Source organism: Watersipora subatra, chromosome 7 (assembly GCF_963576615.1).
Source record: "Watersipora subatra chromosome 7, tzWatSuba1.1, whole genome shotgun sequence".
In the NCBI taxonomy this organism is placed as follows: domain Eukaryota; kingdom Metazoa; phylum Bryozoa; class Gymnolaemata; order Cheilostomatida; family Watersiporidae; genus Watersipora; species Watersipora subatra.
In genome coordinates, this window is record NC_088714.1 from 64,230,790 (window position 1) to 64,245,681 (window position 14,892).

The 14,892-nt window shown below is 34.0% G+C and overlaps 1 protein-coding gene and 1 long non-coding RNA gene across 2 annotated transcripts in view; one reads left to right on the forward strand and one right to left on the reverse strand.

Annotated features, from left to right (window-relative positions):
- The first annotated feature begins 5,271 nt into the window (after nt 1-5,271).
- Nucleotides 5,272-8,198, forward strand: LOC137399370 (uncharacterized). The gene is made up of 3 exons (XR_010979152.1): nt 5,272-5,329; nt 7,134-7,241; nt 8,064-8,198. It is a non-coding gene; the product is annotated as an uncharacterized lncRNA (long non-coding RNA).
- A 544-nt stretch (nt 8,199-8,742) lies between these two features.
- The window catches only part of LOC137400992 (uncharacterized), a 91,420-nt gene continuing 85,270 nt past the window's right edge, over nt 8,743-14,892 (reverse strand). The window contains exons 7-8 of the mRNA XM_068087332.1: nt 9,991-10,130; nt 8,743-9,014 (exon numbers count right to left, since the gene is read on the reverse strand). Coding sequence (XP_067943433.1) covers nt 8,873-9,014; nt 9,991-10,130 — 282 coding nt within the window. The 3' untranslated portion in view covers nt 8,743-8,872. The remainder of the gene's footprint in view (nt 9,015-9,990; nt 10,131-14,892) is intronic.

Consider the following 14,892-nt stretch of genomic DNA (forward strand, 5'->3'; position numbering starts at 1 on the left):
TTTCTTCTGTTGCATTCACATGTATTGCGCTGATATTAGCCGGTAGCAAGTGATACTTCTTTCACATTTTGCAACTTCATAGCTTTTGAGTACTTTGTACATACTACACTGAGGTCCACTTTTAGCTGTTTCTGTTGTTTCTGTACAAGTCTAATGAATAGTTGCTGTGTTAAGTAGACTTTAGTTTGGTGATTGCGGAGATATTTTATCTGTAGTCTACATGAAAAAGGCGGGAGGTATCTGCTGCTCAAATAAGATTTTTAAGTTCTACAGGCTTTGCTCTCAACACTCATCACAACAACTGAATATTTTCAAGCAATTCAGTAGAACCTACCATTAGTCAATTTAACCCAGTTAATCGGTTAAATTTGGGTAGTTTGATATAAGCTTTGAGAGATTGGTTGGCCTGTTACTTACAGCTAATAAACAATAGCTAAGAGCAAATGGCTATCAACTGTACTGTTTCAGCATTGTTCAATTTTAAGAGTTATTCTCTTTTTCTTCTTTTTTGGTCTAAAAAGACGCGCTGCGATACATCTAATAGCGAATTTATAAGTTTTATAGCATGGTCAGTACTGCTCAGTAGTCATAAAGAGCAGGTAACTCAGAGATTTCTGTTACTTTTTTATTTGCTCTGGCAAGTACATGTAGGTTGTGCATATGATAAAATACAACGGTTTTTTCTTACTGTTAATTATTTGTTAGGTGCTGGAATTTAGTTTAACAGTTGATTTCATAATATTTAGTATAATTCATAAAAATTTTGTATACAGAAACAGAAATGAGTACAATGGAGAAAATTTAGAGCATCAAGAAAGTAACTTGTAGCAGCTCAATAACTATTTCACCACATCCCTCATTTCAAATGACTGAAGCTTCCTGTTTCAGGATTTTAGAGTTCTGGATGAAAACTGTCCAATAGAGTGGCTTGAAAACTGTTACAATATAAAGTTCTGCAACAAAAGATATAAACCTGAAACTTTGAAAGTGGGTTTCTTTCAGAGCTCTCCAGGTAAATATACATAGACTTATTTATTAATAAAACATTTCTAAAGCATTTATATCAGTTTAAAAGGCTTGTTGGCAGAACAGGAATTACTTAAAAAGTCAAAATCAAATATTCAAAATTAGAATTGCAGTAATTATAGCCAATATTTAGTGTAGTGCAAAAGTCTCTCTGTCTATTTTAATATTGATTACAGGTAATATCCTAATTAACGGGCAGGTGAATGAGAACTCGACCCATATTACAATAGCCACAGCGATGCAGTACTTGGGGCACATGGCTACACCGGAAACCATCTTTTATGTACAGCTGAGAAACCCGACTGATAGGTGCTTCATCTGTTAAACTTATGAAATATTTTAAGGTGCATACCAGCGCCTTTATTTAGGCGCATACCGGCGCCTAGTTGTTTCCTCGTGAAAAAAAAGTTTCTAAAAAGCAGAAGATTTTCTGTGTCTGGATTCGTCAGAGTATAATTATATGTCTTTCGCTTAATTATTTTTCCATATATCAGACACATATCTATTTAATATAGTGTATAAATAGCATATAAATATATACTATATATAAAATCTGTAATACATAAATTACATAAAAATTCATATCTTTTTATATGTTGAATATATAATAAAGTCATTTTTACAAGTACACTGGCAGATCAGCGCACTGTGAGAGTTCGTAAGGTGTACCGCTAAAGTACAGAGAATAGCTATGAGCACAATTATTTGGTAATGTCCAATGCAGCCAAGTGAGGCAGATGTTAACATGATGGGCTACTAAGTGTCAGGCTGTGAGTTTGAATCCCACACAACACAAATCTTTTCACAAACTCAAACTGTGGGGTCAAACAGATGAATATTATATATGGCTATTATTATAGTAATTAACGATCAAGTACACTTTGTCATTGTGTGCAAAGTGTGTGTTAGTCCGGATAAACATACTTTTTCATAGTTTTATGTTGATTTCATCTAAACACCACGCGCAAACTTCCCAGAATGCTCTATGTTGTCTGTTTGTTCAATAACAATATTTGGTTTTAAAACTCTGTCTGGTTCCTGAGAGTCGGCCTCCTAAACACTCACCAGCGAGATATCTTACCAAAAGAATTCTCCGGGCACGTGGCTTACTGTCAATTGATATTCATTTATGAAGTACACTGTATTTACGCTGAAATAGCCAGACACAGCTGATACTGAATCTAGAATGTTTTCCCACCAAGAATATAAATGTATTTTCAAACATTTTGAATTTTTGATGTTGTTTCTTTTAAACATAATGCTAGTGATGGTTTCACATACACCAAAAACCTTTAAGCTAAACTGGTGCATCTGTGCTTTTCAAGCAGAACCAATCTTTTGGATTATATTGGTACTTGGTACAATCTAGTAGTTTCTTGTTGCGTCTTATATTTGATAACTCTGTAAGCAAGTTCAATTGGCTGGGTTTAGATGTGCCATCACTTAACTTACAGTAGATACTGAATTAATAAGGTTTATCACTTACCTGACAGTAGATACTAAATTATTAAAGTTCATCGCGTAACTGACCGTAGATACTGAATTAATAAGGTTTATCACTTAACTTACAGTAGATACTGAATTAGTAAGGTTTATCACTTAACTTACAGTAGATACTGAATTAATAAGGTTTATCACTTAACTTACAGTAGATACTGAATTAATAAGGTTTATCACTTAACTGACCGTAGACACTGAATTAATAAGGTCTATGACTTAACTTACAGTAGATACTGAATTAATAAGGTTTACCATTTAACTGACAGTGAATAATGAATTAATAAGGTTTATCACTTAACTGACAGTAGATACTGAATTAATAAGGTTTATCACTTAACTGACGGTAGATACTGAATTAATAAGGTTTATCACTTACCTGACAGTAGATACTAAATTATTAAGGTTTATCACGTAACTGACCGTAGATACTGAATTAATAAGGTTTATCATTTAACTTACAGTAGATACTGAATTAATAAGGTTTATCACTTGACTTACAGTAGATACTGAATTAATAAGGTTTATCACTTGACTTACAGTAGATACTGAATTAATAAGGTTTATCACTTAACTGACAGTAGATACTGAATTAATAAGGTTTATCATGTAACTTACAGTAGATGCTGAATTAATAAGGTTCATCACTTAACTGACAGTAGATACTGAATTAATAAGGTTTATCACTTAACTGACAGTAAATAATAAATTAATAAGGTTTATCACTTAACTTACAGTAGAAACTGAATTAATAAGGTTTATTACTTAACTGACAGTAGATACTGAATTAATAAGGTTTGTAACTTAACTTACAGTAGATAATGAATTAATAAGTTTCATCACTTAACTGACAGTAAATACTGAATTAATAAGGTTTATCATGTAACTTACAGTAGATGCTGAATTAATAAGGTTCATCACTTAACTGACAGTAGATACTGAATTGATAAGGTTTATTACTTAACTGACAGTAGATACTGAATTAATAAGGTTTATCACTTAACTTTCAGTAGATACTGAATTAATAAGGTTTATCACTTAACTGACAGTAGATACTGAATTAATAAGGTTTATCACTTAACTGACAGTAGATACTGAATTAATAAGGTTTATCACTTAACTGACAGTAGATACTGAATTAATTAGGTTTATCACTTAACTGACAGTAGATACTGAATCAATAAGGTTTATCACTTGACTTACAGTAGATACTGAATTAATAAGGAATATCACTTAACTGACAGTAGATACTGAATTGATAAGGTTTATTACTTAACTGACAGTAGATACTGAATTAATAAGGTTTATCACTTAACTTTCAGTAGATACTGAATTAATAAGGTTTATCACTTAACTGACAGTAGATACTGAATTAATAAGGTTTATCACTTAACTGACAGTAGATACTGAATTAATAAGGTTTATCACTTAACTTACAGTAGATACTGAATTAATAAGGTTTATCACTTAACTGACAGTAAATACTGAATTAATAAGGTTTATCATGTAACTTACAGTAGATACTGAATTAATAAGGTTTATCCCTTAACTTAGAGTAGATACTGAATTAATAAGGTTTATTACTTAACTGACAGTAGATACTGAATTAATAAGGGTTATCACTTAACTGACAGTAGATACTGAATTAATAAGGTTTATCATTTAACTGACAGTAGATACTGAATCAATAAGGTTTATCACTTAACTGACAGTAGATACTGAATTAATAAGGTTTATCACTTAACTTACAGTAGATACTAAATAATAAGGTTTATCCCTTAACTTAGAGTAGATACTGAATTAATAAGGTTTATTACTTAACTTACAGTAGATAATGAAATAATAAGGTTCATCACTTAACTGACAGTAAATACTGAATTAATAAGGTTTATCACTTAACTTACAGTAGATACTAAATAATAAGGTTTACCTCTTAACTTAGAGTAGATACTGAATTAATAAGGTTTATTACTTAACTGACAGTAGATACTGAATTAATAAGGGTTATCACTTAACTGACAGTAGATACTGAATTAATAAGGTTTATCATTTAACTGACAGTAGATACTGAATCAATAAGGTTTATCACTTAACTGACAGTAGATACTGAATTAATAAGGTTTATCACTTAACTGACAGTATATACTGAATTAATAAGGTTTATCACTTAACTGACAGTAGATACTGAATTAATAAGGCTTATCACTTAACTGACAGTAGATACTGAATTGATTAAGGTTTATTACTTATTTGACAGCAGATACTGAACTAATAAGGTTTATCACTTAACTGACAGTAGATACTGAATTAATAAGGTTTATTACTTAACTGACAGTAGATACTGAATTAATAAGGTTTATCACTTAACTTACAGTAGATACTGAATTAATAAGGGTTATCACTTAACTGACAGTAGATACTGAATTAATAAGGTTTATTACTTAACTGACAGTAGATACTGAATTAATAAGGTTTACCACTTAACTGGCAGTAGATACTGAATCAATAAGGTTTATCACTTAACTTACAGTAGATACTGAATTAATAAGGTTTATAATGAAGTTTCCTCAACTACCTTACCATGTTAATAAAGTGTTGGAATTGCAGGGCAATATCCTATTTCTACCACTGGCATACGCTGCACAGCGACCAGCGTATTTTTACCAACATGACCGTTGAACAAATGAATGCCAAGTTTATGGATGGATTATTACGGCGGCTGCTCAAAGACCTAAAAGACTGTATCGCTGAACGAGGAGATTTTTACTGCGCTTTTAGGACCACAGGCCGTGATGGTGATTTAGATGTATGTGTTAGTTTAAAACAAATACTATTAGAATGTAAAGATGCAAAATAGGTTTGTCTTTTTAGGTATATGTAGAGTTGTTTTAAAGCTTTAAAAATGGATTCATTTCACCTCGTTTTAAAAAGGTAACTATTTCATTCCTAATTTTTTTGGCATCATCAATCATGTAAGCATTGATTAAATTCAATATTTCAGCACAAAACATTACAATTTAGTTCCTAATTCTTTAGCTATTTTAATTTCAATGAATCTGCTCAATTCAATTTATCTAAATAAATGAAATCAATTCTTTATCAATTTTACCAAAGAATTGACTTATGACAATCTATCCAAATAACAATCAACCGCAATCACTTAACTACCCGTATTAGCTCAGCCACTAGACTGTTTGACACATATACACACATTTGACACTTCTTGACACATATACACATGTTTGACACTCCTTGACACATACGCACACATTTGACACTCCTTGACACATATATACACACTTAACATTCCTTGACACATATACACACATTTGACACTCCTTGACACATATACACACATTTGACACTCCTTGACACATATACACACATTTGACACTCCTTGACACATATACACACATTTGACACTCCTTGACACACATACAGTATATGTGAAAGAACTACAGAAGAAATGAGTTCAGTGTATACAATTCTAATAATTAACAATCTAGTGGGAGACTAAATGATATGGTTTTTTCCTAACTTATTTTAGATCGATAAGTTTTCATCAAAGCTGATAGGCAGCGAAATGGCTGAAGTCTTTGATTTAGCTAGTAATATTCAGCATTTCTAATGCGTCGAACATTTGCGTAATAGTATAAGCATACCATAGACATCAACTGCAGGGCAAGTGGTCAGTTCCCCAAATGAATACAACGTATGCTGTGACCTTTTCAGTACAAACAACTATCTCTTTACTACTTGGAAACTTTTACCATACAAAGTCTTGACAGCATTGCAAAGCTTTAAAGAGCTTTCAGTGCAGTCATGATGTAGTTATATTTAAATGCATATATATTTGTTGATTATTGTGTTGAGCTACTGAAATTAACATAGGTGTATTGGTATGTGTTTGGCTAGTGTACATTCTGATATGTTGCCATACATATAGAAATGTTGTTGTACACACAGATGTGTATATTTAGATAGATTTAGATATTTAAGTCTGTAATAAATGAAGATATGTTATTTGTTGTAAGACAGATTTTTGTGTACCTTTGTGTATTTATGTATGCATGCAGGTATTTGCGTTTGCATGCAGGTATCTTGGTTTATCTGTAGGCATCTTGGTTTACACATAGGGTGTCAGGGTAGTGCAGTGGTAGCACCTTTGACTTCAACCATGGGATGGGTGGTTCAAGTCCTGCTTAATGCCGATCTGACAAAAAGCTCTCAGCAAGCTTTCAACCCTAAATTGCTGGGCCTTTCGGATCTAGACCATATCTAGGCCCGTCAAACTAACAATGTGGGCACATTCAAGATTCACCTCTGTCTTTCACACACTGGGCAAGTGAAATGGCTACCCGGCTTTGTCAGACTCAACGTGTTGCCCTGGCATCCCTTCAGATTAATCTGACAATTTCGGAACTGGTAGATACTGAGAACTGGGCCACCTTTTCTCTACCATGCTGCTCGACACAAGCATGCATCGCTAAGAAGCAAGTCATTGTCGATTTCTGACAGACAGTGATACTATTATCGTATGGTTTTAACATAAACATATTGTAATGAATGTATGTATTTTGTTCATGTAATTATAATGAATATTTTTGCAGTGTCTGCTTCCCCACAGCATGTACTCAGTTTACATCAAAGAAGCCTTCAAGTTCATTCCGCGGAGTCAGTTCAGGTTTAACACAACAGATGAGTATAGTGTAGACCCAGTGAGTTGGTACACAGATGTATTACTAGGTGTACATATATAACACAACAGATGAGTATAGTGTAGACACAGTGAGTTAGTACATAGATGTATTACTAGGTGTACATATATAACACAACAGATAAGTATAGTGTAGACCCTGCACTATACTTACAGTTACAGATGTACTGTTATATATATTTTGTTATACATGGGCATTAAAATATTGCTTCCTCACTTCTGTTTACCCAATCAGGTGGCAATGTCTACTTAAGTCAGAGAGGTCTCCTGCTAGAGATTTGAGAGTTGGAGAACTCATTGCTTCAATATATTTAAGCTATATATTTCTCAAAGTATGTTTTATGTCTGCATGTCGTTTGTCTGCATTCCGACTATACCTATTAAAATCTTGGAATAAAGAATCCGTACTGAAGAAGATTAGATCTCAGACCCTAATGTTCACCAGTTCAACACCCTACCCAATTGGCCACAGAGAATATAGTCACTATATCAGAGCACATACCCAACGGCTTTGCATACCAAGCAGGGTGATTTCGTAACTAAGTGATTGTCATTATGTAATTATTTTACTAAAATTTTCCATTGGCAATCTGCCAGGCTATTAGCAAGTGTAAGGCAACTCCCATTACTTCTCATTGTTTATAAGCTGTTTTTTGATACTCGATCAACGCCGGGTAGCACAGCTATTTACATTTATAACGTATAGGCAAACTGTTATGTGAGTTCATGTATATATGCATACATGTGAATCTTTGCGTGTGCATGCGGTGAACATTCTTGCAATTGTGTGTAATTCATACATAATATTAAAAATCTGTTTTAGGCTGGTTTTGCCAGACAATTTGCTCAAAAGTACTTTCATGTCGGTATCCCGGAGAAACTCACACAAGAAACATATTCCAAAAAAAAAACGGGAAAAGGAACGTGTTGTGGATATCAACTCTGAAATTGCTTGATGACTTCTATGAACCATACAGCCGAGAACTCGCTCAGCTATTGGGAGATAGCAAATACCTTTTTCCTGTCGATAGGGACGCACAATCATAGTCAACTTGAGTCGAGAATCAACTTACGCCCGCTCCTGATCAATCTAGATTGCAAGATTGCTGCTATACGAAGATATGTATTTTGCGTGATAAGCATTTGTTAAGCACTTGATAAGCATTTTTTACTAGTTGTTTGGGCAAAAGGCAGAAGCTCGCAAAAACTTAAGGGATAGTTCACATTTGAGAGGTTAGAGAGGTTTGAGAGAGTGAGCTAACACTGCCAGGCTGTCTACTTTTATCTCACATCAGAAATTGCTTGTTATGTGTGATGTACAGCGGTGATGAAAGTGCATGTCTGATGCTTCAATGCTTATTCAATATTAACATGTTTACACCTGGTTGGTTATAATTATTTTTTGAATGAAGTATAACATAAAAAACGTGTTTTCCATTCTGTTCAATAATAGTACCATTTCTGATTATCACTGTCAACCACAGTTATAAAATAGGGCCAGATCAAAAAATTGTTCATATGTTTGGTTTCCGTCACTGATGACTGCTGACTACCGTGTGACTATTTCTATTGTCAGGTTCTTACGCATTCTAACAGGCATTAGAGTTGTCTGCCCTCAGAATTATGCAGCTGTCAGTAAAAACCGTAAGTGAGTTGTGGAGTTGTAACATTCACCAACACGGGCAGTTTCAATACAAGGAATACATGATTCGCAGGGTGAAGCTTCTCAGATTTTTTCTCACAGCGTTGACACAAGTCGTAACTTAGACAAATTCTAAAACATAATATGGATAGGGGATTGTTAGCTGTCCTTCCTAGCAAGGATGTGTGCATATACATGTATTTTGGGCTAAATAATTGCATTTATAGTGTCCAATATTTACATGTAGAAGTGTTCTAAATGTACTTTATTAGTGTTTGTAGCCTTTCTAATGGTGCTTACTACAGGATTTTATTCAATTTTCAATTAAATTTAATTTTTTCAAATATCAAATTAATTTCATTTCAATTTAAGTTAAAACCTTTGTAAGGGTGTTTGCTAAAAAGTTTAATTTATTATAATTATTAAATTATTTTCAATTTAATATTTTATTTTCAATGTTTCTAATGGTTCTTACTAAAGAGTCTAAGTTAAGTTATAATTCAATTTTTAATTTAATTTTTGCTTTTATTTAATTTCTCATTTAATTTTCAATTTAACTCTAACAAGGTGCTTAGGTACAATTTAACTTTTCAAGGAACTTGCAAAAGGTTTTCATTCAATTGCTTTGAAAGGATTACAAATCTGAAATAATGAAACCTGAATGTTCACAAAACCAAACACCATGATATTTTTTAGACTGGCGTATTAGCAAGCAATGCATTAAATGGAGCAACAAAAGACCAAAATACATGTGTTAAATTGTATCAAATAAATAGCAGATAGGCAGTTTTGCATTATAATGATATGTAAAGTTTTATTTCAACAGTACCGTCTAAATTTAAAAAAAATAAAATTAGCGGTACATAGTGTACAATGGTATGTTGAAACTTTCTATTTAACTTCATGGTTTATCCATCATGAATAAAACAAGCAACCATTTTGGTAGCAAAACGGAACAAAAGAGAACTTCTTGTGAATAAACTACTTGACCAAGTTTTAATAGCCACTATGGTTAAAGACATAACAAGAGCACACAACTACGCAATACTAATAGTTGCTATTCTCAGTAGACTACATTAGGCCTGTGAAACAGGATAAGGTTACTCACCCACACTTATACCTTGTACCTTTTATTGGATTTTTACCACACGCATCACAGGCGAATGATATTGTGTACTTTTTTTTCTGGTGAGGGATGATATGAGTGGTTTCTGCTAACATCTGGTTGTGGCCCATCACAGTTGACTCCTGCATTCAAACATATCGTAATTCAAGTTTATCAGCATTGATCTGTGGTAGTTGTTGTGATCATTTATATTCCACAGTCATAAACACACACAATAATGACATAAATATAAGATAATAAAAATAATAAATATAATATGTAATTGTTTCTATTCATTGTATTATTTATTATATTATATTATTTATTATATTTGATTATATAAAATATAATAATTCCAAAGGAAATGTAGTGCTGTAATTATAATATTTATGCATATGAGTATACCTACAAATAATTTGTATCAGTGTAATTAATTAGTTTCTGTTGTGTGCAGTTAGAATCTTTATAAGATGCAATGCAGGTCTTTTTTGCAAGTTATTACTATACGTGTAATTATATAAATACATACATATATATATATATATATATATATATATATATATATATATATATATATAGGTGCCAGCACATTGACTTTCTTAAAGTCTGCGAGGCAACTTAGTTGTTTCGTGGCAGGAAGTCAACTCTCATGGGTAATGGGATTTGTGTCCCTTGCCTAAGCTCTGAGCTGCACTGATGAGACTTCAATAGCCGAAACAGTACTGTCTGTAGCATGAGTATATGCTCCCTCACTTCGGTTTGGTTGAGCACTCTGTGAGAGGTGCGGCACTATTAGCCTTTGTGCAAAGCTCATCACTTTTGTGATTTGAGCACTCTGATGCCAGCACATTGACTTTCTTAAAGTCTGCGAGGCAACTTAGTTGTTTCGTGGCAGGAAGTCAACTCTCATGGGTAATGGGATTTGTGTCCTTTGCCTAAGCTCTGAGCTGCACTGATGAGGCTTCAATAGCTGAAACAGTACTGTCTGTAGCATGAGTATATATATATATATAAAATTTATTCATGTAAAACCTTAGATAAAAAACAACTTCATTACTATTAGTTTCATGTCTGTTACACAGACAATCATCAGATAAAATTGTTTTGGTCCAACTGAGTTATATATGTAAGAGAGGTGTAATTACTATAACGACTGATAGCTATGTAATTGCATTTCGTAGTGTTTATTTAGCAGAATGTCGGCATGTGGAAGCTAGCTCGTTACGCTTGTTGAGTGAGCTCATTTCTGGCTTTGTGAGGATGATGTACTTTTCTGATAAGCACAGGTTACAACGCTTGGTGGCTGGGTCGTATGGCCTTGCGTGTTGAACGATTTTCCATTTAATTGTATACGGTGTGTTCAGGCCTTTTAGCTGCCAGATGTAGTTACTAAGCTCTGTGGCAGATTGCTTGTCCTGGTGCCTGAAAGATGATATGTGGCCGCTGAATCGTGTCTTAAAGGTATTTTCTGTGAGGCCAATATAACTTTCTATAGGTTTGCTACCGTCGTCTGCGGTGACTACAGCTTGGTAGATGAGCGACTTGCTAAGACAGTTTCCTTCGAGAGGGCATTCATTTAGTGCGCGACAGTTGCATGTATTGTTGTTTGCTGGGTGCGTCGAGGCGTTGTTCAAAAGCTTCTTATTGTGATTGTTGATGGTTTGTTTGATGTTAGGCATGCAGCTGTAGCCAATCTTTGTGTTGTTTCTATTAAATAGCTTCACAAAGATTGGCTACAGCTGCATGCTTAACATCAAACAAACCATCAACAATCACAATAAGAAGCTTTTGAACAACGCCTCGACGCACCCAGCAAACAACAATACATGCAACTGTCGCGCACCAAATGAATGCCCTCTCGAAGGAAACTGCCTTAGCAAGTCGCTCATCTACCAAGCTGTAGTCACCGCAGACGACGGTAGCAAACTTACAGAAAGTTATATTGGCCTCACAGAAAATACCTTTAAGACACGATTCAGCGGCCACATATCATCTTTCAGGCACCAGGACAAGCAATCTGCCACAGAGCTTAGTAACTACATCTGGCAGCTAAAAGGCCTGAACACACTGTATACAATTAAATGGAAAATCGTTCAACACGCAAGGCCATACGACCCAGCCACCAAGCGTTGCAACCTGTGCATATCAGAAAAGTACATCATCCTCACAAAGCCAGAAATGAGCTCACTCAACAAGCGTAACGAGCTAGCTTCCACATGCCGACATTCTGCTAAATACACACTACGAAATGCAATTACATAGCTATCAGTCGTTATAGTAATTACACCTCTCTTACATATATAACTCAGTTGGACCAAAACAATTTTATCTGATGATTGTCTGCGTAACAGACATGAAACTAATAGTAATGAAGTTGTTTTTTATCTAAGGTTTTACATGAATAAATTTTATATTTAAGCTCTGATCACTCATTGAGCACTATTTGGCAGCTTTAACACACTACTTTGGAATATATATATATATATATATATATATATATATATATATATATATATATATATATATATATATATATATATATATATATAGATCATTCTATGCTCACAGATGGCCTAAAAATGCCAAATGGTACAATCAAAGACATAGAAGAAGGGTACAAGTACTTAGGTATTATGCAAAGCAACATCAACGACGAAGCCGAGGTACATCACATAGCCATAACCGAATACAAGAAACACCTCTGGCAGGTCCTACAGAGCCAGCTTAATGCCAGGAATCAAGTCATGGCAATAAATACCTACGCACTGCCAGTAATAAGATATTCAGCAGGCATAATAAAATGGACCGAGGACGCCATCAAGGAAACAGATATAGCAACTCTTAAACTGCTGACTATGCATGGAGCACTCCACCCAAAATCTGATACTACTAGGTTGTATCTCGATAGGAAAGATGGCGGTTGGGGACTCAAAAGTGTACAGCAGACAGTGAAAGAGGAAGAACAAAGCATCAAAGCCTATGCAGCTTCCATGGCCACTTCAGATAAGTTGCTAGTTGAATTTCAATCGGCTGCTCTGACATTGGACCTTCGCCCTGATGATGAGGAAATTGACTGGCACATGAAACCTATTCATGGTGCTTACCACCAACAAGTATCTAAGGTTGGTGATCTTCACCAGACATATATGTGGCTAAACAAAGGAAACCTAATGACCAATACAGAGTCGCTACTCATGGCAGCCCAGGAGCAAGTGCTCCCAACAAGGCAACTCTAAACAAAAATCTATCACACTAGAGACGGCATAATCATGTGTATAGAAGTCTATGTAATGAATATGGCCTTAATAAACCACAACACTGGTGGGAAGCTCCTGGAAAGGTCAATGAAAATGACCGCGCTAAGATCCTCTGGGACTTCTACATCCAAACTGACAAGCATGTCCTAGCAAACCAACCAGATATAGTGGTGGTGGTCAAGGAGAACAAGAGATCTACTATAATAGATATAGCAGTACCCAATGACTACAATATAGCCAGCAAAGAAAAAGAAAAAGTAGAGAAATATCTCCCTCTTGGAGAAGAAATTGAAAAATGCTGGAATGTAAGAACAACTGTAATCCCAGTAGTCATTGGGGCACTGGGCGCAATAACACCGGCGCATAAAATGTGGCTTGCCCAAATACCAACAACAATCAACTCAGGTGAGTTGCAGAAAAGTACGTTATTGGGAACAGCTAAGATCTTAAGGCGAGTGCTCAAACTCCCAGGTCTCTGGTAGGAGATCTGAGTTAGAGCAGAATTTACCACCCATACGGGGTATCCGGGGTGAGGAAACAATTTATATATATATATATACTAATATATCTAGTGGAAATCTTCTGACTAAAAAGTTCTCAATGCCATAAAGGCAGTGCATATAGAATAATTTAAAAGAAGATAAAAATTTTGACTATTATATTTACACTACTAATAGTTGCGTGTTAAAAAGATCTGATGAGTGTTTTTAACACGAAACTATTAGTAGTGTAAATACAATAGTCAAAATTTTTATCTTCTTTTAAATTATTCTATATATATACTATATATATATACTCATGCTACAGACAGTACTGTTTCGGCTATTGAAGCCTCATCAGTGCAGCTCAGAGCTTAGGCAAGGGACACAAATCCCATTACCAATGAGAGTTGACTTCCTGCCATGAAACAACAAAGTTGCCTCACAGACTTTAAGAAAGTCAATGTGTACAAATTTAATTGACTTTAAGAAAGTCAATTAAATACAAATCAAGCTTCTGTCCAAAGACTTTTCTATATATATATATAAATATATATATATAAATATATATATTTATATATATACATATATTTATATATATATACATGTATATATATATATATATAAATATATATATATATATTTATATATGTATATATATATATATATATATATATATATATATATATATATAGTCAAATTAGATTGAATAGGAGGCCACTTTGAAAAATATATCCACGATATAGGGCTTTCGGATAATAGGAGGCTTCTGATAGGAGGCTTCGCTAGAAACATGCTTAAACAACTCTACTCGTCATGCTGATCGCATACGTATCTATTTTGCATTTTGCATAAATTTTGCCGGAGAGTTCAACATTTTAGAAAATTTTGCAGGTTAGGAGGCTCTGTAGTTTGAAATGGAAGACCTCCCATTAGCGTAAAATTTGAAAATTTTTATACAAAATTCTGAGTTGTCTTCTCTTTTGCAAGAGAAGTTATCTTCTCATTAAATTCAGGGCCTCCTATTATGTTTTTATATCTTGAATTAGATAGTCCTAGTTCCAAGCTCTACTTCTTCTTTTTATATAAATTTAGCTAACTATGATATTTAGTTTGGTTCTTTTTACTTGTAATGAACCTTTATTGCATCATTTAATTTTCTATCAATT